Source organism: Oratosquilla oratoria, chromosome 8 (genome assembly GCF_046742065.1).
Source record: "Oratosquilla oratoria isolate Oo_2021 chromosome 8, ASM4674206v1, whole genome shotgun sequence".
NCBI lineage: Eukaryota > Metazoa > Arthropoda > Malacostraca > Stomatopoda > Squillidae > Oratosquilla > Oratosquilla oratoria.
The window spans coordinates 16749397-16776580 of NC_134784.1; the positions used below are offsets into that span (position 1 = coordinate 16749397).

At 37.6% G+C, this 27184-nt stretch overlaps 1 protein-coding gene across 11 annotated transcripts in view; it reads right to left on the minus strand.

Moving 5' to 3' along the window:
• Positions 1-12187: 12187 nt before the first annotated feature.
• Positions 12188-27184, minus strand: part of LOC143027603 (uncharacterized) — a 161374-nt gene continuing 146377 nt past the window's right edge. For all 11 annotated transcript variants that reach the window (XM_076188953.1, XM_076188956.1, XM_076188955.1 and 8 more), the window contains one exon: positions 12188-17422. In XM_076188953.1, coding sequence (XP_076045068.1) covers positions 12188-17422 — 5235 coding nt within the window. The remainder of the gene's footprint in view (positions 17423-27184) is intronic.

A 27184-nucleotide genomic window follows, 5' to 3' on the forward strand; every position in this document is an offset into this window, starting at 1 on the left:
TTTTCTTAGGCACTTCCCACCTGCAACTACCTTTCCCTTTCTATCCTCCTTTCAATTTTAGCAATCCCCTAAAATACTCTGCCCCATCTTCTTCTTAATGCCTTCTCTTCCATTATCATATCTCCATCTGCACCTTTTACCTTTTCTTCTTTAATTGGATTCACCTCTTCCTGCTCATAATTTCTTTCCAAAACATCTTTTTATTACTTCCAAAATTCTTCTGTCATACTCTTACCCCATTTTATTTTTGCTCTCCTCTTTCCCTCCTTTATTTTATGCTTTACTTCTCTCTTTTTTTTCTTTTTTTTTTCACCTCTCATATGGTTCTCTCATCCTATTTTGTAACCGAATCAGTGAAAGCTTGCTTCTTTTTCTTCTACAACCCTTCTTTGCTTATTCATCCCACTACTTTTCACTACCCTTCCTTTCTATTTCCTCCCTTCCTCCTTGTTCCCCACACCATTTTTGCACATCTTGTGACTCCCTCCTGAAACTATCCCTTTCCTCCTCCACTCCCTAGTTCTACTCTATCATTCTCTCCTTCCCACTCCTCTCTCAGCTTCTTCTTGTACTCCTCCCTTTTTCTTCCTTCATTTAAAGCAGTTCACTCTTAAGCACCTCCCTCACCTTTTGTCCTATTCCTCTTTCTCCCATCTGTCCTCCACTCTCAACTTACCTTCCACCAGGAAATTGATCTGATATTCCACCACTCTTCTCCTTCATATAACATGTACATCCTTAACTCTTCTAAATTTATACTTCTATTTACCACTACATAGCCCATTAATGCTCTATCTACCATCCCTTCCATCCACCATCCTCTTCCCATGTGTACCTATGCTTTGACTTTTATTCCTAAATACTGTATTTGCTGATCATCAACTCTTTATTAGAACAATCTCCACCATTCAAACTACTTCCACTACAATTTCTTTCCTAGAAACTCCATCCACTTCCCAACCATTCTGTCTATTGTTGTTCATTTCCTACCCCAGGTCTCCTAATACAACTACATTGATGTTTTCTTCCTAATCACCTTCTATGCAACTCATTTTAAATCTATCCAAATAAGCCTTCCTTTCTTTTACACTATCTTTTCACTTACCCAGGGCCCATATGCACTTACAAAACCCACATCCTCCCTTCCCCAGTTTTCACCTCCATCCAACATTAACATTGAAGAAACATCCTTCCAATCCATGTTTACCTATCTCTTCACTTATTTAGTATAGGCCACCCCTTCTCTCCCTTTCATACTTTCTTCAGACTCCTGAGAACCTTTCCCATACTACACTTCCCAAATCTCACTCTTGCTCCTCCACTCTCATACTTAGTTTCACTCAATGCCATCAACATCCATCTATCTTCTCACAATACATACTGGCCTATCTCTTCCCTTTTACTCTCATCTTGTACAACATCCATGCACATTAAATAGGACCCAAAAAACCTTGGGGGTACTGTGTTGGATAGAACTCCTAGACCCTCTATACCTTTACTTTTTTTTTAATGTCCCCTTTGGGAGAAGGATGTATGGTCCTAATCCCCGTCCCATTTTCGTTGCCTCTTACGATTCAAGTGAGAAGACTTGGTGGCACTATTCTTTTCCCCCACCACTTTAAAATCTTACTCATTCCCCTACTCCTAGAAAAAGACCTGGAGGGGATGTTTCAACTCATCTTGGACCTGCATTCAAGATATTTCCATTCCCCTGAACAAAAGAGATATAGGAAGATTCCTAGGAATGGTTGGGTATTAAAGAAAGTTTTGTCCAAATTTCTCAGATTTAGCTGAGCTATTAACAGAGTATATATATATATATATATATATATATATATATATATATATATATATATATATATATATATATATATATATATAAAAGAGAGGTTTGAATTGGACTGAAAGATGTCAGGATTTTTCTGAGCCTTTTCATTTATTCACAGACCTGGTGACTTTACCCCAGGAGCAGCCTTAATGCAGTAGGATAATGAAGTTTTATTTCCTATGGGTCATTATTGTAAAAAGTTTTTATCCAGCCAGAGAAACTACTCTACCATAGAAAAGGAGTGTTTAGCTGTGGTAGTTGCTCTAAACCATTTTTGAACCTTACATACACTCTTCTTTCCCCTTAACCATACACACAAATCATAATCCTCTTTTCTTGAATAACATGGCCATATCAAAACCCAACCATCACCTAATGAGAAGGAACCTATTTTTACAAACTTTCAACGTATCAAACACAAAAATGTTCTTGCTGGTACCCTTTTCTGAGGTAGTCTTAAGGGGGAAGGTGTCATACCCTAGCATGATTATGAAAATAATATTGTAATATCATGTAGTATTTTAATAATATGTAATCGTATTGTAATTGTTGTGATATTATAATTGATCTTTATTGCCTAATGTATATTTATAAGTGGATGCATTGTATGTGTACTAAATGTAGATGTATGTTTTACACATCTCACAGGACTGCAGGCATGATTCACCTATTGGGGGTGTGAGAGCGGAAGGTAGTAAGGATTATGTTCTATATGAACCCTGAATTGATTGTGTAGTAGGGCTAGGACATCTCAAACATAGTCCTTAAGCGACATCATGGCCTCATGACCATATAAACAACACTAAAGGATGCACAAAAAGATTAGGATTTTAGATACAACTCTGATAGGATGTGCGTCTCCACTGACACCTGTATGTGCTAGATATCCCCATCACCTTCAAATATCTGCCCTCTTGGTAGGTCTTTCAATACCCCTAGCAGTGGACTCCCTGTATGTGATGGAAATATCTGTCACCTTTTAAGTATCTACCCACTTGGTAGATCCTTCGATGCCCTTGACAGCGGATTCCCCATATGTGATGGAAATCTCCATGAACTTTCAAATATCTACCCTGCTGGTAGATCCTTCAATGCCACTGTTCAGTGGAACTCCCCATATGTGATGGAAATCTCCGTCATCTTTCAAATATCTACCCTCTTGGTAGATCTTTCGATGCCCCTGGCAGAGGACTCCCCATATGTGATGGAAATTACCATCTTCTACAAATATTGACCCTCCTAGTCAATCCTTTCCTACTCCCTGACAGAGGACTCAAAAAGTGATTGTGTCAGAGTGAAAAGCTATCCCTCTAATAATTTTGGGATATACCTGTACTTAGAAATTGATTCATCATCCAGCTCTAATATCTTTAAATTACTATTGTAATAATTAAAATTAATTATAATGAAATCCATACAAAGGACTGTATTCGTCAACAAACACATGTAAAAATGTTACTATGTCACTTATATTCATACTCTCTATCGGAAAAAAGGAATCAAAAACGTTTTCGATGTACAACCACTCCTCGATTAACGACGACAATTGGGACCAGCGCGCCGTCGTTAACCGAATTGGTCGTTAAGCGAAAGTGTATACATATACGTACATGTACTGTATGTACAATGTCCAGCAATACATGTATCTTTATTTTCGTGTATTTTCCCTCTTTTATACAGTCCATTAAAGCTTTATTTACTGTTTATTTACGGTGGTTAGGTTCCTGAAATTACCGTATATGACCAAATCCGCGTATGCTGACATTCCATATTGAATACCAGGGGTATTTTTTTAGTTTCGACCATGGGCGCAATATAGCAATAGAAAATTAATTATCAATTTTGTAAATTAAAATGTATCAACGTAATATGCAATTTTGTGGGCGGAAATGAAAGTAAAAAAATACCATGCTACAAGAAAATATGCTAATGAACGAAGTCGGTAGCATAGGATTGGGACGCCATCTTGTCGTCTGCCAACGTCTCTCACGACGACGACGAGGACGAGCCGGATGACATTTAATTTGCAGGTAATGATTTATCAAACACAGGTCAGGTTAGTTTAGTTTAGGTTAGACGAATTCATCATCCTTTTATTTCTTCGACATCGGCATCTATCATAACAAACATGGTGTACCATTCGTCCGACATGACTTCGTTACTTACGAAATTTGTTTTAGCACCTTTTTTTCCGCTCACAAAATTGCATATTACTTTGATACATTATAATTTACAAAATTAATAATTAATTTTCTATTGCTATATTGCGCCCATGGTCGAAACTAAAAATTTACCACTAAAGGTATATACTGTACCCCAGGTAGTTTTTGCAGCTTGCAGGATGGTAATGTAGACCTAAGCTTCAGAACACTTTACCTCACAGCTAATATCCACCGTACAAGTTCAATTATAACATCATACAAATTTGCCTCAGCCAACTTAATTATCGTACACGTCGTAACTTCAGGAGATTTACGTTAAACGTCTGTCATAAAGCCCGTCGTAACTCCGCGTCGTCGTTAACCGAGTAGGTCGTTAAACGAGGAGTACCTGTATTTGCACACACTCACGTGGTCTGAGAGAGATAGAGATGTCACGTAAACACTGCCAGACGGCCTAACACAGCTATTAAGGTCATCTTCAAATTGTCCCTTTTAAAAGGGAAACAGACTGGGAAACCAGAACTAGTCTCGGAGCTGGTCTTGGAAACCAGTGAACCGGTCTGGAAGACCGGAGGGGACGCAAGTTCTCAATTCCCTCCCTTCCCCAGTTTGGGAAGTTTTTGGAAGAATGTTGGAAGAATAAAGGCAGTACAGAAGGTCGAGTTTCCTTTCAACCAAGAATGGAAAGTGGACTAGGACCCACCTACCACATGTCCCAGGTCCTATCATACGACTAACCTGCAGACCAGTCCAACCCCTCATCCTTCGGTTTGTGTGATTGGCAGTAAAGGAGTAGTGGAAAAATGATCGCTTCCTCCAGAAGATGGGTGGCAATCTGTAGTATCTGAATTGTTGATCTATATATATATAACACAATTTGTTTCTTTTTCTTTTTTCTGTCGCGGTTCGCCACAATTGTTACTCACAATCACTAATGTAAGTAGGAAGTTACCCCTTCTTAAACCTTAACTAAATAGATCTCTAAAAGGTGTATGTATCCATTGTCAATCTTCAGTAATCAGTGTGGTGAATTAGTAATTTAGTTATCCTCTCCACTCCTCACACTAGGTAATTGTGTGTAATTTAGTTGATAAGAAAATGTTAAATTGATAGAAATTTAATGCATAAGATTCTTTAATGAAATAATGTTTGTAAAATGTTCATTATTTTCCTCTTCCCTCTAATTAAATAAAGAACCTTACAATCTGTGTCACGTCATTATGGTTAATTTAGGGAAACATTACTAAGGAAATTAAGCCTAAGAAAGTGATGTGATAGTGGCTCATTGGGCATTATCTGGGCATAATTGGAGGATATCAACTGAGAATTCATACAAATCCTGATTGTATATATGCCCTTTGCAATAGTTGAGTGTTCAGTGTGGCCTGATTAAATAAAAAAAATCCCATCTGATAACGAGGTAGATGTAGGAGCATCATTGGCTGTGTCAAGTCTTTTGCCTGGATTAACACTCCTTTCCCATATTCATGTAATTTTTTGGGAGTACTCCAATCTCTGTCTCTAGATACTTTGCTGCATGGATAAAGTACTTGAAAGCTAAGTGGATTGCATGATATGACAGTGATGGGTAGACCTTTGTTATCCTGATTGAATCAAGACAAGACTCAACAGGTGACCCCTGGGGTCTTCCAAACATGGGGGGACAGTGACCTCCAGGCTGCTCATGTGTTTCTCTTCCATTACAACCAGATGGGGTGATCCCAAAGGCTTGGTGGACTACCTCTTGGGAGTTTTGAGTGTGGTTTGTCTCCATGAGCTATTGAATTATTTACTTGGTTCCAGAGGCAAAGGATAAATGCCTACTGGGATTATGAAGGGATTGAGCACTGGTTGCTGTGAACAGGGTACCTTGTCCCCATAAAGGCTACTCGTTTTAAAAGGCACTCCCTCTTGATGCGAACATTTGTCCATGGCAGAGCTAAAACCTCACTCCACAATGCATCCAAGCACAAACACCAAATCATCTAGCACAGGACGACCTCATATGGTGTTCCTTCTGGTGGGCGGCACCATTGGGCCATACAGGTAGTCTAGCACTGGAAACATTTTAGTCTGGTCTCTCACTGGCACCCTTGCTAGCATGGGTGACCCTCTCCCCCTAAGTAGGCAGAGCAAGGGCTGAAGCCCCCTCTAGCCTCACTTGTCATTAGGACATGCAAGCCCCCCACCATGACAAGGTGGTTCCTGTGAGACAGGTCCTTGCTACTATGGGTAACCTTTTCCTCCTTAGTAGGGCAGAGCAGAGGCTTAAGTTCCCTCTAGCCTCACTCACCGGTCCATTGAGAAATGCAAGACCCCCCAGCCCCCACCTGATCACCACGACAAAGCAGTTCTCGTAAGGGGTGGGTTCTGTGGAGATTTTCTCAAGAATCCTCCTTTGCCTGAATTCCCCACATGAGAAAATTACAGAAGAGATTTCTAGTTCCCTAACTCCATCCCATAAGGCAACATTTCCCAACCTGGGGTGCTGAAATCAATTATATGGGGTGCTGGGAAGTGATGCACACAAAAATCACATTGATATATGTATCATTGATTACCTAGTTGTGTATATTTGACTTTTTCCATGTTATATCATGGGTGTTCTTATTTCTTCTACAAACAATATTGTCAATTTGTTTCAGTTCAAAGGAATCAAGAAAATAAATCATCAAGCAGTACACTTCATTTTCTTTTATCCTTTTAATAACAAAATAGGGGTGCTGGACTGCTTAGACATGACAACAGGGGTCCTATGGTCGGAAAAGGTTGGGAAACGCTGCCATAAGGTTATATTCTATGACACACATGAAAACATGGTGGTATTCTTATTCCCCACTATGGGGACAACACTACATAGGAAAATGAAATACCTTGAATCTCAATTGTTAAAGTATTAAATGGTCACATACATTAAATTGGTTGACATGACAGGTACAAGCTTGTTTTAGATTCAGGTAGTTATCATACAGAGATCTTTTTATTATGTGAAGCACTCAAGGTGTTTTTCAGCAGATTATAATATACATGAACAAATAAGAACAATTATAAAAAGCTTCACACTTTAAGAGATTATACAATCTGACCCATGAAACCCATACTATCTATTCATTCCAACACTAGCTTAACATGTGCATCAGTAGGCTTCACATTAACCATCATAGTGTTTGCATTTCTGATCACAACATATACAGTATATACTAATGCAAATTTCAATGTTGTACTCAAACTTGTAGAAACATGTTTCACTTACGTATGTCACAGTACATTACTTTTCACTTAGGTATGTCATGGTACATTATTTTCCCTAAGTTATAATACAGTCTGTTTTGTAAAGGATGCCACTCAATGAATGTCTAGTGCAATACTGATACCAGTACACATATGCAAGACTGTAACAGATACAACAGGGAATTTTCTATCTAAATGCACCTCAACAAATACTGTTATTCTCAATAAGTCCCTTCTTATTCTAACTCATCTCACCCATGCAATGAAATTTTTATTGCTGTTACCAAGTGGTCAATAAGAAAATAGCCAATCATAATGCCTTAGTATTTATTCACATATTCATGGAAAGGGAACCGGGACACATGAAAGTTCAATGCTGAAAACACTAAAAGTATTTAAAAGTATTCTTTGGGCGACTAGTGTGACAAAAATACCACACACTAACTTATCTATACAACACCTTCTGTACACAATTGTCTAATAAGAAACACAGACTACTTCTACAGAGCAAGTGGGTCCATTGAGTCATTATCACCAGAATCCATATCTTCTTCACCATTAGGATTATCAACATCAATGAATTCAATATCTGCAGATGCATGAATAACTGGATCATCTGTGTGTGCTTGTGGTATCTCTTTATCAACTACAAAGAAAGGTTTCAATTTATTTAATTGCCTTTCTCGAACAGGCATTGGCATCTGAATCTCTACATTGTCAGGTTCCAAGAGCAAAGACTGGGATGTTTTATAAACATCAATAACCATACTTTCCTGTTTTCCTTCTCCATTCCTAACAGACACCATCTTTGCTCCTGCTTCATGGGGAAAGACCTTTTGTATGTCACAACTTAAAGACCTACTCTGCTCAGATCCTGACTTGTTAGAACGACCTTCTGAGATGTCACTAGTTATGTATAGTTCATCCCTCGAGTCACTTCCTTTCCTCCATAAATTATCAGAGACTTGTTGGGTGCTACCAGTTGGTATTGCGGGCACATTTTCATCCTCTCTCACAGTATAACAGTCTCCATACAAATAATAACTTTCTCCTTCCTTAACAGAACTGACACTCCTGGGTATATTCTGCTGATATCCACTGTCATCTTTCTCTCTTTTTACTGACTTGCTGGAAATTTTTTCTGCACATGGGATCTGTGAGTTAAGGTGTTCATTATTGGAAACATGGTTTAATTCATCAAATGTATCAAATGTGCTCTCATTTATGTCTGGTTCTCTTTTGATAAAAGAACCATCCACAGATACAGATGCCTGAAATTGTTGGTACATTCTATTATTTCTGTTTTCTTCATGAACCTCATGATCCATAACTGGTTCCTGTTTAACCAAAACTGCACCTCTGGTCAATATATTTTGAGGGGCTTCACCTTGCCTGTCTTTACTATCTTTATTACGTGTACTGGAGCGCTTTTGTGAAAGGTGAGTTATTGCATGATTTACATAATGTTTTGATGTGTAAAATACTTTCCCACAATATTTGCATGGATAATTAGTATCATTAGCATTGCTGTATTTTGATTTTTTGGGTTTTGTTTCTGAAGTAAATTTATGGTCACAATTCTTACAAAGAGATGGACACCATGACTTCTCCTTTTTGTCATTCTGAGATATAGATTCTACATTCTCAGAAAAATGCACAGTCATGTGTTTTGAATAGCTTTCCTCATTGCAATATTTTTTGTTGCAAAAGCAACAAACATGTTTTTTCTCCTCCACAACTTTTATATTTAACTATGTGTGCCACTCGACTTAAGTCAGTATCAAATGTCTCATCACAATAGTCACATAGGAAATTTCCTTTGGAAATTCCAAAGTCTCCAGGTATCAAGTGTGTTAAAAGATGGGTAAGGTAAATATCTTCCTTGCAATAAATGGCATTGCAGTATTTGCATGTATGCTTAGAACCTTCACTATCTGATTCCTTTTCAGAAGTGGGCTCTGATGCAAATTGCTTATCACAATTTACACAAAAGTAAGTTTCATTTTCTGGATCCCTTGATTCATCAGGTAGCTTATGAGTATTGAGATGTTTAATGAAAGCTCTTCTGTATGAATAAGTGGCACTACAAAATACACATGCATAATCGGAAGTATTTGAAAGCTCCAACTGCCTAATGAGAATATCCCCCTTCTGTTCATACCTGATAAATTTCTTCCTTTCTGCCCCACGAGTTGACACTGATGGACTACTATCTGTCTGTGTGTCATTCAATGTCATATCTTTTGAATAATGTTGACCAGCTGATCTTTCTGATACTGTCACAATGTCCTTGCGTTTTGACAAGTCAATAGCACCACTGCCAATAAAATCCTCTCTGACCTCTGATTCAGCATGGGTGGACATATGCTTTAAAAATGCTTTCTTGTATGAATAAGTTAAAGGACAATATGTACAACAGAATTTTGAACCTCTGGCAACATTTGACAAAGATGTCTTTGAAATATTTGGTACTGAACCTTTCGAAACATTTGGTACTGAACCTTTTGAAACATTTGGTACCGAACCTTTTGAAACATTTGGTACTGAACCTTTTGAAACATGTGGTACTGAACCTTTTGAAACATGTGGTACTGAACCTTTTGAAACATTTGGTACTGAACTTTTTGAAACACTCTGTATCAAGTTCTTTGAAATATTTGGTACGGAATTCTTTGAAACATTTGGTATCAATGACTTCTTTCCAAGGTATGGTAAACAGCTATTTGTACCATTTCGTTCTGAACCCTCTGAAGCTTTCACTACTTGGCTCCTTGAAACACTTAAAACTGAAGTCTTTGCAGTAGTTAGATCAGAGCCTTTTGAAACTGTCACTGAGTCTTTTGAACCACCAAGTACTGAACTCTTTGCAATATTTGGAGTAATGTTCTTTGAGCCACCATGTGCTGAACTCTTGGAAGCATTTGAAGTTATGGTTTTAGTGATATTTGGAAACAAATTCTTTGAACCATTTGGTTCTGTAGTCTTCTTAACATTTGGCATTGAATTCCTTGAAACACCTGGTGCCAAGTTCTTAACAGTATTTTGTGCATTTTGAATGGCTACAGCTTTCTTTGCTGATATATTTTGTACCTCCAATAGAGAAGCATGATTTGCCATGTGTTTTATATATGCCATTCTGTATGAGTAAATTGCATTACAGTATTTACATGAGTATTTTTCAGCCACTTCAAGTAAACTTTTCTCTTCTACCAAGTTCTCATCCTTGTGTTCATTAATTTCTGCTAATGTGTGGCTAGACATATGCTTCACATAAGCTTTATGATATGAATAGGTTATGCTGCACACAGAGCATCGATACTTTTCCACAGTCTCCTCATTAGGGTTGGGACCCTTTTTATTCTCAATAACTTTTGTTAAAGTCTTGGAGGGAGCCTCATTTATGGCTTTATTTTCTTGTTTCTTTGTTCCTTTACCTTTATTTGTGTTTCCAGCTGTACTGCACTGCTCCTGTGGAGACATTTCAGGTTGAAAATTTGTAGCATTGTTATTATTTACCTTCCCTGATATAGGTTTAGTAGGCGAAGAATTGTGTTTTGAATAAGACTTGCTACTATGTTTTCCTGAACTAGTATCAGGTGTGTTAACAGGAAAGTGTTTTGTGTATGCCTTACCACTAGGTTTTCCTGAACTGTTTATAGATGAATGAGTTGCTACATGCTTTGTATATGCCTTTTTGTAGGAATATGATATATTGCACACTTTGCAAAAGTACTTGTCACTACCAGGAATAGGGAATGCTTCCTCAATTGGTAGAAGACTGTCATTAAGATGTGTTTGTGATGTGTGAGATGCAACATGCTTAAGAAAGGCTTTCTTATATGAATATGTTGCTGTACAGTAGGAGCACGAATAATTTCCTACATTTTCCTCTACATTACCTTTTTTTTCTTTATGTCTTGGTTCTTTACAATCCTTGGACAGATTTAGGGCAACATTACAATCTTCTGTGGACTGACTTCTACATCCATTAGATTTACCTGATGAATAATCCTGCTGTTTGTGGCTGTAAGAGTCTTGGATTGTTGAATCAGCAATACGTTTGGAATTACTGGCAGCTCTATCTGGAGATATATCTAGGGACCTTTTCAAAGATGATTTCTGTGATATAAGATTTAAGGGTTCTTTCTGAGCATATGTTTTTTTCTTAGAGGAATAACTCCCAGACATTGATTTTGATTCAACAGTTGACGAACAATAAAGAGATCCTTCAATACATTCACCAACTGGTGAATATACATCTGACTCTTTAGAGATACCTGATAATGCTCTTGCTGCACGACTGGTGGATTTTCTAGCTGTTGAACGTTTGGCGGATCTTTTACGAGCAGTTCCTTTTCTTGGACGTTCATAGCATATGGATTCACCCACTGGAAAATAAGTTGATGGTTTCGTACACATCACTGATTCTGACATTTCATAATAATCCATTGGGTCTTCTGGTGGAAGATAAGTGCAAACCTTCTTACTCCTAGTGGACTTTCTCCGTACTTGCTGGTCAACAGCTGTAACAACTGGTGGAAGGGTGGGAACTTCATCTGAAGTATTGGATTCTCTTCTTAGTGAATCATTGCTAATTTCTTTATTAGCACTTGGTGGGATGTCACCAGATTCCTGTTGAGAGTTCAATTTATCAAATGGTAAAGAAGAGGTTGGATCTTGTATTTCAGGATGATCAATGTGCACTTTGCTTGCAGTAGAATCTGTTACAGATGAATCAATTTTAGTTTCTTTTTTACTACTTGATCCTTTTGCAGATAAACTTGGAATAGATTTTTCACTTATTTCCTTCCCTTCCACTGCATAATTGATATATTCTTCCTGCACATCTGAATCACATGATGAAACACAGTGAGAAGGCTCTTTTGGACTTTCAATGCTTTTCACCAAGTTATTTGTATTATTCACAGAAGTGTCTTGATCATGACTTTGCACACTCACAGATTCCTCAGAAAAAGCTATCTCCTTGAATTTTGATGCCTTTTGTTAAAGCCACATAACTTTTTTCTTTGGATGAATTTTCTTTCATTTTATTGTCACAACCAGATTTTTCCACTGAATGATCAGAAACTAATTTAGTGCTTACAGTTCTATCTGTCATACAAGAATTGTTACAGTCTACAATTCTATCTGTCATACAAGAGTTGTTACAGCCTTCATCTGGTAAACTTTGAAAAGGTGTCCTACAAGAGTTAGTTTCAGTACTAGACGCACTACCATTGGAGGCCTCATCACCACAGGGTTCTTGCCCACTTGGATAAAGCACAGGTTCTGTGTTATGGGAAGATGCTTTTTCAGTCAGTGTATGATGAGAGGATTCCCTGGTTACTAAAGAACTTGTTAATTCATTGGACATTACTCTCTCTAGTGCTGGAGCATAATCAACTGACTCTTTTGGTTCATCTCCTTCACTTTCCTCAGCCCTATCAGGGGAATCATTTTTGTGTGTATGGCTTTGGGATTCTCCAGACCCATTGGACTCCTCAAATGTTGAATTCTTGAGAGAATCTGTATAAAGTCTTGAATCTTTTGTGTGTGAATAGTCAATTGTGTGTCCCTCATAGGGATATGTAGAAGACTTTGTATTCATGTTTGGCTCTTCACATGGTGAAAATGCAATAGGTTCTTTAATAGACAAATCTTTACCAAGTGAATAATCAATAGTTTCTGTTCCCTTTGTATACACTGATGATATTCTCGGATCATTAGATTTTTTATCTGATGAGTAACTACTAGGTTCCCTGGGAAATACTGGTTCAGAAGTTTGTGAATGATCATCAGTTTCTCGAACATATGGATAATCTGATTCTTTGCATGTTAAAGACTCTAAGACTGGAGTATACTCTGCCGAGTCTTTAAGAGGACTGTTTCTGTTGGGGGAATATCTGCAAGAATCTCTGGAATCTGATTTATCAACTGGTGAAAAATCCTTTGAGTCATTTGTCAAATTAGAATCTACTGATGACAAATTTACTTCCTTGTTTAGGGTGCATTCTGGAAGTGAACTATACTCACCCGGTTCCTCAGAAATCTGGGAATCCTCAGTCACAGTGTAAAGAGTTGTATTCCTATTGGGGAGTAAACTAGTGAACTGTTTGTGAGAATTATATTCTCTGGGAGGTGAATACTGATAAGAGTCTTCATTATGTCTTCCTTCTAAAGTTGAAGAATAATAGTTGTATTCCTTACAGTCCCTTTGTTGTGCTCTTACAGGTAAATATTCACTGCATTCATTCATGTTACTTGATTTTTCTGACCTTGAAATTCCATTCAATTCATCACCAATGCCAGACTTCTCTGTAGAGGCAAAAAAATTAGGTTCATTACAAGGTCTCTGTTCTTCTTGTGGCATGTATGAAAGATTGTCCCTCTGAACATTTTGCTCCCCTTCAGGTGAATATGGCAAGTTTTCTCTGTGAACACGAGGTTCTAATGGTGATGAATATGGAAAGTTTTCCTTATCAACATTTGCATTACCATTTGGAGAATAATGAAGGTTATCTTGTTGAATGCTTGAATCCCCATTAATAGAATAAGAATGTTTTCTTCTGTGTATGCTTGGTTCCCCAACAGAAGTATAAGGAAGGGTTTCTAGGGGAGTATTTGATTCCCTTGAAGGATATATGTGATGCTGTCTCTGAGTGCATGTTTCTTCTGAGGGAGAATATGGATGATTTTCCCTGTGTATACCCGATTCTTCAGTTGAAAGATATGGAAGATTCTCCTTGAGGGTTGCTGATCCTCCAGAAGAGGCATAAGGAAGGCTTTCCCTTTGAGTATTTGATTCTTCTGATGAATATGGAATGGTTTCTCTGTGACTGTTTGATTCTCCAGCTGAAACATAAGAAAGATTTCCTCTGTGTGTGCTGTTTTTTTCAGATGGAGAATAAGGAAGGATTTCTCTGTGAGAGCTTGATTCTCTATCTGATGTATAAGAAATTCTTTCTCTCTGACTACTAGTTTCTTCAGCTGGAGAATAAGGAATATTTTCTGGGCGAGTACTTGTCTCTCTAACTATTGAATAAAGAGGGTTTTCTCTAAGAGTGCTTGATTCTCCAGGTGCAGTATATGTAAAGACTTCCTTATGAGTACCTGACTCTTCAGCTAAGGAATATGAAAGGTTTTCTCTACGAGTGTTTGATTCTTCTGCTGAAGAATAGGGAAGGTTTTCTCTAGAACAATTAATTTCTCCAACTTGTGAATAAGCACTGTTTTCTCTATGAAACCTGGTTTCTTCACCTGGAGAATAATGTAAGTTTCGCTCTTGACTAACTGATTCTTCAACCAGGTTTTCTCTGTGGAAACTGGATTCTTCATCTGGAGAATATGGCAAGTTTTCCCTTTGACAATTTGATTCTCTGACTGAAGAATAATCAGCATTTTCTCTGTGTGTGCTAGTCTTTCCTTGTGGGGAATAGGATAGAGTTTCCCTATGAGAGCTAGATTCTTCAGATGATGGATAACCAAGGTCCTCTCTGTGAGAACCTGAATCTCCTGCAGAAGAGTAAGCAAGGATCTCTTTGTGAATGCCTGGTTCTTTAGCCAGGGAGTATGGAAGGTTTTTACCATGAGAGCTCACTTCAGGAGGAGAGTATTGAATATTTTCTCTCTGACTGCATGACTCTCCAACTGAGGAGTAAGATAAATTTTCAATGTGACTGTTTGATTCTCTTGCTGGAGAATAAGGCAGGTTGTCTCTGTGAGTACTTGTTTCCCTTGCATTGGGATAGGGAAGATTCCCTCTGTGAGAGCTAGATTCTCCTGCCAGTAAATAAAGGTTTTCTTTACAAGTACTTGATTCTCCCCCTGAAGAATATGGAAGATTTTCCCTATGAGTGTTTGATCCTCTTGTTGGGGAGTATGAAATGTTTTTTCTGAGGGCACTTGGTTCTCCAGCCTGGGAATAAGCAAGGTTTTGTCTGTGGGGGCCTGAATCTCCAGTTAATGTATATGAATGGCTTTCTCTATGAGAGCTTGATTCTTCAGGAGAGTACATAAAAGTTTCTCTGCGAGAGCTTGGTTCTCCAGACGGAGAGTATGAATCTCCTCTGTGAGCATTGGATCCTCTGCATGGTGAGTATGAGAGGGTTTCTCTTTGTGTGTTTGATTCTCCTGAGGGTGAATATGGAAGCTTTTCTTGGTGAGAGCCTGATTCTCCTGATGGAGAACAAGAAAAATTCTCCCTACAACAGCTTGAGTCTCCAGATGGAGAATATGGGAGATTTTCCTTGTGAGAGCCTGATTCCCTTGGTGGTGAATAGAGAATATTTTCTGCACGTGTGCTAGGTTCTTCAGTGGGAGAATATGTATGGCTTTCTCTGTGTGTACTGGGTTCTGTGGCTGGAGAATATGAAATCTTTTCATGGCATGTTGTTGACTCCTCAGATGGAGAATATTGGAGATTTTCTCTGTGAACACTTGAATCTCTAGTTGGAGGATAGGGATAGCTTTCGGCATTGGCACCTGGTTCAACAACTGGTGAAAAAGAAAGATTTTCTCTACAAGAACTTGATTCACCTGTGAGTGAATATATATGGTTCTCCCTGTAGGTGCTTGGCTCTCCAGCTGAGGAATACAGATGGTTTTCTCTATAAGTGCTGGGTTCACCCGAAGGTGAATAGGGAAGGTTCTCCCTGAAAGTGCTTGATCCTCCAGCAGATGAATACAGAAGGTCTTCTCTTTCTGTGCTTCCTTCTTTAGATGGAGAGTAATTACCTGAACTTTTGTGAGCACATGATGCTTCAGGTGGTGACTGATTAACAGGTTGTTTACATGTTGTGTTATAGTCTTCTGATGATGAATGTGCTAAAGATTGTTTGTACATACAGTCAGATTCTCTAACTGAAGGGTGAGATATAAGGTTTCTTTGACCCGTTTGATACTCTGAAGAATAGTTGATCAAACTCTTTTGAAGACTGGAGAATTCTTTCTGCAAGTGATTACCCGAATCTTCACAATATGTGTCAGATTTCTCTGATGAATACCCAGTCAAGTAATCAAATGCAGGGTTAGACTTTTTCTGAGACATGTTGATAAGATTTCTTTTCAGAGCTTCCCAACTTTCTGGTGTATAACCACTAATATTCTTATAAATGGCAAGGAGATTTTTCTGTGAAATGCTTATCAAGTTTTCATAGATTGTGCTAGATTCAACTGAGGAGTGATTTATGGGTTTCCTCTGCAACATACTAGATTTGCTTGTAGTTGAATCAGCAAAAGTATTTTCTGTACTAGATTCTCCCAGAGAATAAGTCATGGTATTTTCTGGCAAACTACTATTTTTTGCATGAAAATTGCTTTCATAATTGTATTTTGCAAAAGGCTTAACTGATACTTCAGAAGTGCAAGTCTTCAACTGCAGGTCCTCTCTCTCTGAAGAGAATGGTTCAGCATGTAAAGAAGCTACAGAATTGTTTGAATCCACCAGAGGGATTGTGGTTTCATTTTCACTCCATGTATCTTTGGCGGACTTTTTGAAAGTTTCTTCAACTCCTGAAGATCCTATTTTTCCCTCAATGTCATCTTGTGTGTGTGTTTGCAAATGTTTCTGGTATGCTCTCTTGTAAAGGTATGTTGCATTACAGTAAACACATGAATACTTGGGTCCTCCCAACAAATCCTCTTTATCTGATTCAGCAATATAGGGTTCTGCAAGTTCCTTGGGGTCCTGATTGTGCGTCATAATGTGCTTAAGAAAAGGTTTCTTATATCTGTACTTCAAGCCACATACATCACATGTGTAATCACCACTTTGTGGTAACTCAGGATACCATGCCTGCATGTCTGAGGACTTACTTGGAGAAGCATAAACAGGAGTTGGTTTAGGGTCTTTGTAACCAAGCTCTGGGCAATGTGTTGACATATGCTTTAAATATGCTCTTTTATAGATATATGAAACATTACAAAATGAGCATGAAAAATGGGCTCTCTGAGGTGCCTTTTCTATGTCATGAATAAAATTTGAATCTTCAAATGATGCCTTTGCAACTGGTGATTTTTGATGCTGCAAATCTTGTCCACTCCCCTTCTCTATTATGTTTTGCTCTTCTTTTGTTGCCTGTCCTTCTATTGGGCTTATTTTTGCTTGACTTATATACTTACAGTGTGGATCTTCTGTATTCACTTTTGTTTCCTGGGGTTTCTGATATCCTGGCAGTGATGCAAAATTACCTTCCTCCACATTCTGGAATATAAACAATAAATTATTAGATTTCTGATTTTTTACTAATCAAACGAGGGAATGGATACATGAGAAAAGAGGGTCTTTTACGAAGTATTTACACATAAATGAATATAAGAGATAATCAAGCCATGGGTTCCTCTTGCATGAGACCCACAACCCTTAAGAAACCTACCATGGCCACCAATTCAACCCAAACATCACTTGATGATGAGATTTTGTGGAGCTGTCTGGAGCAAGTGAGTGTAGGACAGTGTAATAAAGTACCATGTCTTCTGTGTAATGGTTGCTTCTATGGCATTTTGTGTCTGTCACCACATCCATTCCATGTTGGTACTGTTTCAGGACAGGGCAGTGACCTGAACATAGGATCTATAACTGGTGATATCAATGTGGAGCTGTCTGGAGCGAGTGAGTGTAGGACAGTGTAATAAAGTACTGTGTCTTCTGAGTGATGGTTTCTTTTAGGGTATTTAGTATCAGTCACCAGAGACCCATTCCATGTTGGTACTGCTTCAGTATAAGATACTGAGCTGAACTTAGGATCATCATTATCAATTGGGAGTATATGCCAGGGGAAATGATGCTTCATTGGCACTACATGAACGAATGGTTAAAAAGTTAATAGAAAAAAACCTAATCAGGCCTAAGCTCAAATATGAAGCAGTGGTGTGATCTCCACACAAGTAAAAGGATATAATCATGCTTCTGACCCAGGCAGTGGGCAGGAGATAGGGATGAACCTTCATTCATAAGAAGCTAAGATGAGAGGGAAACAAGGATGGTGGATGGGAGTGAAATGGGTGGGAGTGAGTGTGTGCCTTTGACTTGGCTACCTCCCTTATAAGGGGGAAAAACCCTCAGTATATAGAAAAAAATCAAAGATCCTATGAGCTGGATCAACATCAGGAAAACATGCCACATGCCTATGTAGCTGCAGTCAATGTTTACGAACTATATCAGTAATAGGTCTAGACCAAGTCTCTCTGTACATTCTATAGATGTGCCAGTCAAACTTTCTGCTTCTGCTTGATTTATTGGGGAGTTTGGCAAAGCAGAGAAATTGGTAGTCTATTTGATTTGTGATTGATTATATATTTATCTACTTATAGTATACAGGAAGGGAGCTACACTCATGGGATCCTGTCTTTTAATATCCAATTATCATACCTCATTTAACCCATTCAACTCCGATGACAAGATGTCTTGTCATTTGGTCAAATAAAACAAAAAATCATAAAACACCAAAATGTTTGATCAAACTGACGTCATATTTTTCTGGTGTTTGATCAAACATTTTGGTGTTTTATGATTTTTTGTTTTATTTGACCAAATGACAAGACATCTTGTCATCGTAGTTGAATGGGTTAATATTCATGAATGGTTCCAGCCTGTTTTATATCTTTACCTAAGCTATTCCAGGAATTTATGTATCTGCATAGGAAATTATATTTCTCTACATCTGAGAGGGGGTCTTTTTGAAAATGTAAGCATGACCTATTGATGCCCTCCTATCCTATGTCAAGATATATTTTCTATCACCTTTATCTACACACTCCAATGCTCTGAAAACTGCAATCATATATTTCTTTCCAATCTTTTAATGTTAGGAGTCCCAGTGCTTCCAGTTTCTCCTCATACAATTTACCTGCAAGGCTGGGAACCATTTTAGTCACTACTCTGTATTTACCTTATTGTAGTATACAGGAAAGGAGCAATGCTCATTGGGTCCCATCTCCTACTTTCCAATTGATCATACCTAGACTCAAATTCATGTACAGTTCTAACTTAATCTATATCTTTGTTTTTCAATCACCAAATCTAGATTTGAATTCATGTATTGTTCCAGCTTGGGATATATCACCTTCTAAGCTATTCGAAGTACTTATGCATCTATATAGAAAACTGTATTTCTTCACATCCTTTAGATATGTGGTCTCAATTTGTTCCCATGACCTCTTAAAGTCCTCCCTTCCCCAATAGAGATCTCTGTCAATACAATCCTATCTCCTTCAGTGATCTGAACACTGTAATCATATCACTTCTTTCTCTTAGATCTCTCAAAGTTGGCAGACCCAGTGTTTTTAGTCTTTTCTTGTATGGTTTATCTGATGGGTTGGGGACCTTAATTTCTCAATCTTGCTTACATCCTTCACTCTGTGTGGGGACAATACCAATAACGCATATTCCAGTCTTGGACAGATCAAGGTTTCAATGAGTTTTATCATTATCTCTCCATCCATATAGTGAAAAGCCATCTTCTGCAGCAGTAAAAATGTCTCTCCCACAATCCTCTTGATATGTCCATCAATTGACAGGCTGTCTTTTATCAACACTTTCAAATGTTTCTCCTCTTTTGTTTTTGTAATGGGTTCTCTTCTCAAGAAATAGTTTAAGGATGGTCTTTTGCTATTATTGCCCATTTCCAGTTCTTTGCATTTTTTGGTACTGAAATTAATTTTTCATTTTTGGCTCCATGCAGAAATAATGTCTACATGTTTTTGCAATAGTCTGTCCTTGTTTTTCATAATTTTTAATCATCTGCAAATATGTTTGCATAGCTTGTTGTTCCTTTCATCAAGTCATTGACATAGACAAGAAATATTATTAAGGCAAGAACTGATCCTTGTAGAACTCCACTCATTATTGCTCTCCATCTTGACATCTTATTCTTTACTGTCCTTGGGTATCTTCCATTCAAAGAGTCTTTCATCCATTTGAGTAGTTTGCCTCTCAGTCCTCTAATGTGCTACAGTTTCCACATAAGTCAACTCATCGAAATACACTGTGACACTATGGACACCTAGTACTAAAAAGAACAAAGAAATTAGAAAGAATTCAAAGAGCAATGATAAAGATGGCACCAACACTCTCCAAATTGACATATGTATGAACAAAGATTGGACAAATTCAAACTACCAACCCTGGAACAAAATAGAGAAAGAGGAGACCTGCTAACCATCTACAGAATTATGGAAGGGATGGAAATCCTTGATTGAGATGACTTACTAAAGTGGGATACGAGAAAAATAAGAGGACACAAAAAGAAACTTAAAAAGGATAGTTACAGAAGAGATCTGAAAAAGAATAGCTTCCCAAACACAGTGATAAATATCTGGAACAAATTGAATGAGGAAGAAGTGAGTGCAAAACCTATATAAGAATTTAAGATCAAACTGGATGCTAAAAGATACAAAAGCGGGTCACTATGAGCATAGCTCTCTTCCTGTAAAATACAACTAGGTAAATACTTCTTTTACCCACTGGGTCATTGTGTTTTCTATTGCTATATCTAACAGGGTATTTCCCTAGGAATCTGCTCTGCCACATGCTTCCCATTCCTACCAGTTGACCTAATTGCAATGAAAATTCTCTCAATCTTGCTTATGTCTTTCATTTTGTGTGGGGGGGTCATACTACAGTGGAGGGTAACCCAAAACAACCAAACTTCTGGGACAATGAGACTATACAATGGAGTTGCACAAGATGCAATACTCTCACCTATGCTATTCAATCTCTTCACAAGTGATCTGCCAATCCATTATCTAGAACTTAGCACCGATACACTCACTTATACAGATGACCGGATAATAACAACATTCCCCTCCACCACCCTTTCCACCCCTCCCATCTCAGCTCCTCATGGATGACGAGTCATCCCTGCATCCACCAACTGCCCCAGGTCAAACACAATGCAGCAAGACACAGTATATTCACAGAAAAGCTGCTTCACTTAATTGGCAACACCAATCTCTGTCCCCTCATGTAGAAAAAGAGAAAACGGAGAAAAATCCCTTTAGGCTGCATCAAAATATCATTTACACATAAGTACCCCTCTTTGCTGACTATCTACAGAATAATGAAAGGAATGAAAGTTTTAGACAGGAACGACTTGTTAATGTGGGGCAACGGTAAAACGAGAGGACACGGAAAAAACTGAAAAAGGACAGTTATAGAAGAAACTTGAAAAGGAACAGCTTCCCACACAGAGCGATAAATATATGGAACAAATTAGACAACGAAACAGTATGTGCAAACGCTATACAAGATTTCAAGATAAAAAACTTGATACGGAGAGATACAAAGATGGGTCACCACGAGCATAGCTCCCTTCCCGTATATTACAACTAGGTAAATAACAACCCATCCCCCTTCCTTGCATAACAGTATCATCCATACACAGTCAATTTCCACTTATCCCTATCTTTTGCTTTCTCCCTTCCTTGCTCAACATTCATCCTTTGCTCAATGTCCCCTTCACCCCATCTCAACATCAGTTGTCCTCTCAAGTTCATTCCCTCTGCTGACTTCCACACCTCTTTTACTATCTTTCATCACTCATTCTTTGTGTCCAAACCATCCCAATACGCATCAGCACTATCTGCCATCTTCTTTTCCACTCTCGTTCTCCTCATTTATCATGCTATCCAACTTCATAACCCCTACCATACTTCTCAGACATTTCATCTCAAACACATTTAAACTCTTCCTCTCTGCTTCTCTTAAATTCCAAGACTCTCCCCATACAATGCTATCAACACAATCACCCCTTCATACAATCTCCTCTTTGCATCCATTCCCAGTTGCTTATTTTTCAATAACACTTTTTAATCCCCCAAGGCCTTTATTTGCTTCTCTCAATCTACAATTTAACTTCACCTCCATTCCTCCTTTTCCTGTCAAATGCAACCCCAAATATCACAGACTCTACTACTTTTGTAAAAACTCTTAGACTGCCCTTAACACCTTTCCCTCAATCTCATATATTTGCAAAACCTCCTGCAGTGCCTTCCTGTCTACCCTGTCATAAGCCCAAAAAACAACCTTACCTTTTCCAAAAGCTTTCTCATATATCTGCCTTACTGTAAAAATCTGATCCATGCAATCTCTACCTTTCCTAAACTCACACTGTTCCTCACCAATTACTCTCTCTGTTCCTCTCCTAATCCTCTCAATCTAAACCCTCTCATTATTATTTGAGTATTTACACATTTCTGCTGTAATAAAAATGTTTGTATGCAGAATGCTGCCCAAATTTCACTGGGACACCTAGTTTTTGTTCCAAAATTTTAAAAATCCTGAAATCTGAAATGCAGCTGGCCCCATGGTTTCAGGTAAAGGGTTGTGTACCTGTACTGTGATAATCAAAGTGTGATACACTACTGACAACTTGGAGCTCAACATGAGCTTTGAGATTGCATGAATTGCCTCATTGCTTGAGTTGTTGATCAAGTCAGCATATCCAGGGCATATCAGACATCTTAATATCTCAATATTGATGTAGCAACATGCTTTCAAACTTGCAGATGTGATAAAATATGGTACAGTATTAACCCCTTCGATACGATGACGCCTACGTAGGCGTCATGAGGAGCAAGTGGGTACGCGAGGATGCCGATGTCGGCGTCTTGATTATATATATTGTAGTTGTACCTGTGTGACCCCCATACTCTGTAAACTGGCTTCATCATATTTTCTATGGTTATCAAAATTCATGGGTGAAAGAGAACGAGCAATACAGCGGTAACTTTATTTTTTATAATGCAAGTATTATGACGCAACATCGCACGTCTGGCAGCTAATGCTGCCCGCGAGATTTTGGCCCGGAGTGAAGGGGTTAAAAAAGTGAATACGATGGGAGTTAAATGTAGTAACAGAACAGCCTCTTAGTTTAGGTTTTTTCAGTAAGCTTAAAATGTACTCATATGAGATGATGTATCTAGTCTTCATCTTACTCCTGCTTAACATTCAAGATAGGTCCATTCTCAGACTTTTGTTAGTTTGTCTTTCACAGCAAACAAAAACAAACATGGTATTTTGGAGCTTGCATTGAGCAATGAGTTGCTGGTAGTGTATCATCTTGAATCTCAATACTGATGTGGCCAAATGCTTTAAAACTTATAGGTACTGTAAGGCCAGGAATTTAATTGAAACATTATTTTCATTTTTTTTTTTTTTTTTTTAAGGTTCTACACACTAGTATTTACTAGTTGTATTTTGTGGGAGAAGAGCTATGCTCGTAGGGACCCACAGTTGTATCTTTCCGCATCAAGTTCTTTCTTAAAGTCGTGTATAGTTTTAGCACTCACTGTTTTCTCTTTCAATATATTCCATGTATCTATCACTCTATGTGTAAAGCTGTTCTTTTTCAGATCTCTTCTGTAACTGTCCTTCTTAAGTTTCTTCTTGTGTCCCCTTGTATTTCTTCTGTCCCATTTAAGTAGATCATCCCTGTCAAGGATTTCCATCCCTTTCATAATTCTATATATGGGGAAAAAGCCTTGGTATATGTATGTATGTATATATGGATATCGAATCGCCTCTTTTTCTTCTTTGCTCCAGAGTTAATAAGTTAAGTTTGTCCAATATTTGTTCATATGTCAACATGCTGAGTGTTGGTGCCATCTTTGTTAGTGCTCTTTGAATTCTTTCTAGTTTCTTTATGTTTTTTTTTTTTTTTGTACTGCATAGTGATGCTGCATACTCTAATTTTGGTCTTATCAGTGTAACTAGGATTTTCTTCACCATTTCCTCATCCATGTAGTCAAAGGCCACTTTCATTTATCTTATTAAGCTGTAGGTTTCTCCAACTATTTTGTTTACATGTTTGTCTGGTGTCATGTCATTTGAAAAGATCACTCCTAGGTCTCTTTCTGAATTTACTTTTGTAACTTCTTTTGTTACCAGATATTCTATTTTCGCTTTTTCCTAATTTCATTATACTAAATTTTTTAACGTTGAAATTAACTTCATTCCTTTTACTTCAATTCCAGACTTTGTCCAGGTCTCCCTGAAAAGATTTGCAGTCTTCTTCGTTACTCACTCTCTTCAATAGTTTTGAATCATCTGCAAAGAAGTTTATGTAGCATTTAATTCCTTCAACCATGTCGTTTATATAAATAGCAAACGTTATTGGAGCCAATACAGAGCCTTGGGGTACTCCACTTATCATGTCTACCCATGAGGATGTCATGAGGATGCATTTGTATGTAAGCATAGACTTGGAATCTTAGATTTAGGAGAAAAAATCCCACCCTACAGTTCAGGATTTCATCTGAGAAATATTTTTTAGGATTTGTGATACATAAATGTTACATCACGAAATGAGGTAACAAAATCTTGACTTATACTATGAAGTAGTAGTCACTGTTTTTATCAAGAGATCGAATACTTGGGGCATTGTGGGGTATCATTAGTAAAATTCCTTTTATCTGACCTTAGTGGGACCTACCCTAGATCGGATGTTTGGACGTACACTAACAGATTAAAAAAAAAACACTGGTTTGGGACATTTTCACTTATCTATGGTACAATAAAGCATAATAAACAACACAACAGAGTCAAGGAGAAACAACCACCAATGGCCAAATGTAAGCAAACACTGAAATGCCCGCAAAAATAACAGCCGACCTGAGTGCCATGAGTTAGTCATGGTGATAGCAACAACTAAACATCCACTCGATGGTCGGATGTTAGGACAAATTCAACTTTTTATCAGACTTGGGACATTGAAGAAAAAAGTTGGATGTTTGGACTAGTTGGATGTTTGAAGGTCGGATAGAAGGAATCTTACTGTATATTAATGTTGTCATATATATATATATATATATATAGTGCAATTAATATATATGGATATATATTTTCATATAATATTATACATTAATTATTAGTGAGTTAACAATTCATTGGGGCCTCTAATCCATTCAATACTTAACCCCTATACATGTTACCTTTTTTGTTTATAATTGTTTCATAAATAATAATCCAGTGTAAGGTTAATTTTTATAACAGTTTAAATCAACTGTATCTACTGTGATAGAGAATATATATGATTTATCTAATTTCAATTATAATGAATTAGTTTTGTACATCATAGATTAGTAAATCAACTGATTGTAAACTTACAATTTTCTTTAATCAACCTGTACTAGATTCCACAAACATAATCAACACTTAAATGGCCTAAAAGGGGTAGAATGGAATGAAATAGTGTTTGATCAAGAATTACCACTAGGCCAAATTATATCTATGTTTTTGGGGTTTTGGATGGTGGTAGCGATTACTACTAATAATAATCAGACTTAATATAGGATTTTCCAAATCACCATTATATATATACAGTAGAACCTCTACTTACGATTGCCTAAACATATGAATTTTCCAACATATGATGTGAAATTTGATCTAATATTTGACTCTACACCCGAAGTAATTTCCAACATAAGAAGTTGTCGAAGTTTCGCATGTATAAGCTAAGTTAGTTTACAGTTCACCTAGTGTAAGTTAGAGTAGCCTAAGTTACAATACGTATCTCAGTCACCACCTCTCTACCCACACCTATCGTCTCCTGTATTGCCAAGCCTACACCTCCATTCGCCTGTCTCTAAGGTAAATTGACAATAAAAACCCCTTTTTATTGATTATTTCCTTATAGATTTTTTTTTTACATCTCTTTTATATACAGTGATGCATTTGTTTTATTGTTATGTGTAATTATCTGCAGTACAGTATTTATTAAGGAGTTATCATAGGTTTTTGGGCTGTGGGACGAATTAAACAAATTACAGTGTATTCTTATGGGAATATTTTATTTAACATATGACCATTTCAACATATGAAGTAGGTCCTGGAACGAATTAAATTCGTATGTAGAGGTTCAACTGTATTTGACTAATTGTCATCATCATATTTGGTGCTCTTGATTGAACATGATTTTATGAATGTGTACTATACATCTCACCCATCCATTTCTGTTACAATCATAGTAGTCATACTGGCACTACATATTCTGGGTGTCAGAGATTAACTAAAAACAATGAATATCATTAGAGTTTATCATAGTTTTCGGTAATTTGTACAACCCTTTATTTATACTCATTACACTCAACACACAACTTGTCTCCTTTTCCCTTGTAAAGAGGAACTATACAGGCACTCCTCCACTCCTCCGGCACTCTACCCTCTCTCTAGCAAACATTAAATAACCTCACCAGCCAGTCCACCATCACTGTACCTCCCTTCTACAGACATTCTGCATGGCATCCATCCAGACCAGGTGCCTTACCTGCTTTCATCATCTTAACAACTGCCTTCACCTCATCCTTCCTTATTTCTCCTCCATTTTCCTCACTCACTCTCATTTTCTTTGCATTTCCCACTGCAGCTATCTTTCCCTCCCTATCCTTTACCTACTTGTATCTTATGGGAAGGGGAGCTATGCTTGTGGTGTCCTGTCTCTGCATCTCGCCATGTTTAATTTGCTCTTAAATTCGTGTATTGTTTTTGCACACGCTATAACTTGCTAAGATCAATAAACATGGCATTTACCTATTTAGACAAAGAAATTATTAAAATTATTAAAAAAAAATATTAGTCACACTAATAAGACCTAGACTGGAGCATGCTGCGACATAATGGTCAACCAGTACCAAAAATATTAAAAAAAATTGAAAGAATCCGGAGAGCAACCACGAAAATAGCCCTAGCACTTTCACACTTGTAATATGAAGAGAAACTGGCTAAGTTGAAGTTACTGACTTTGGAACAAAGAAGAGAGACGACCTACTGACCATCTACAGAATCATGAAAGGCATGGAAATACTTGATAGAGAGGACTTACTAAATTGGGACAAGCGAAACACAAGAGGACATTCAAAAAAACTCAAAAAGTATAGTTATAAAAGAGATCTGGAAAAAAAAAAGCAGTTCTCCACACAGAGTGGTGGATACTTGGAACAAAATGGATGAAACAATAGTGTGTGCAAA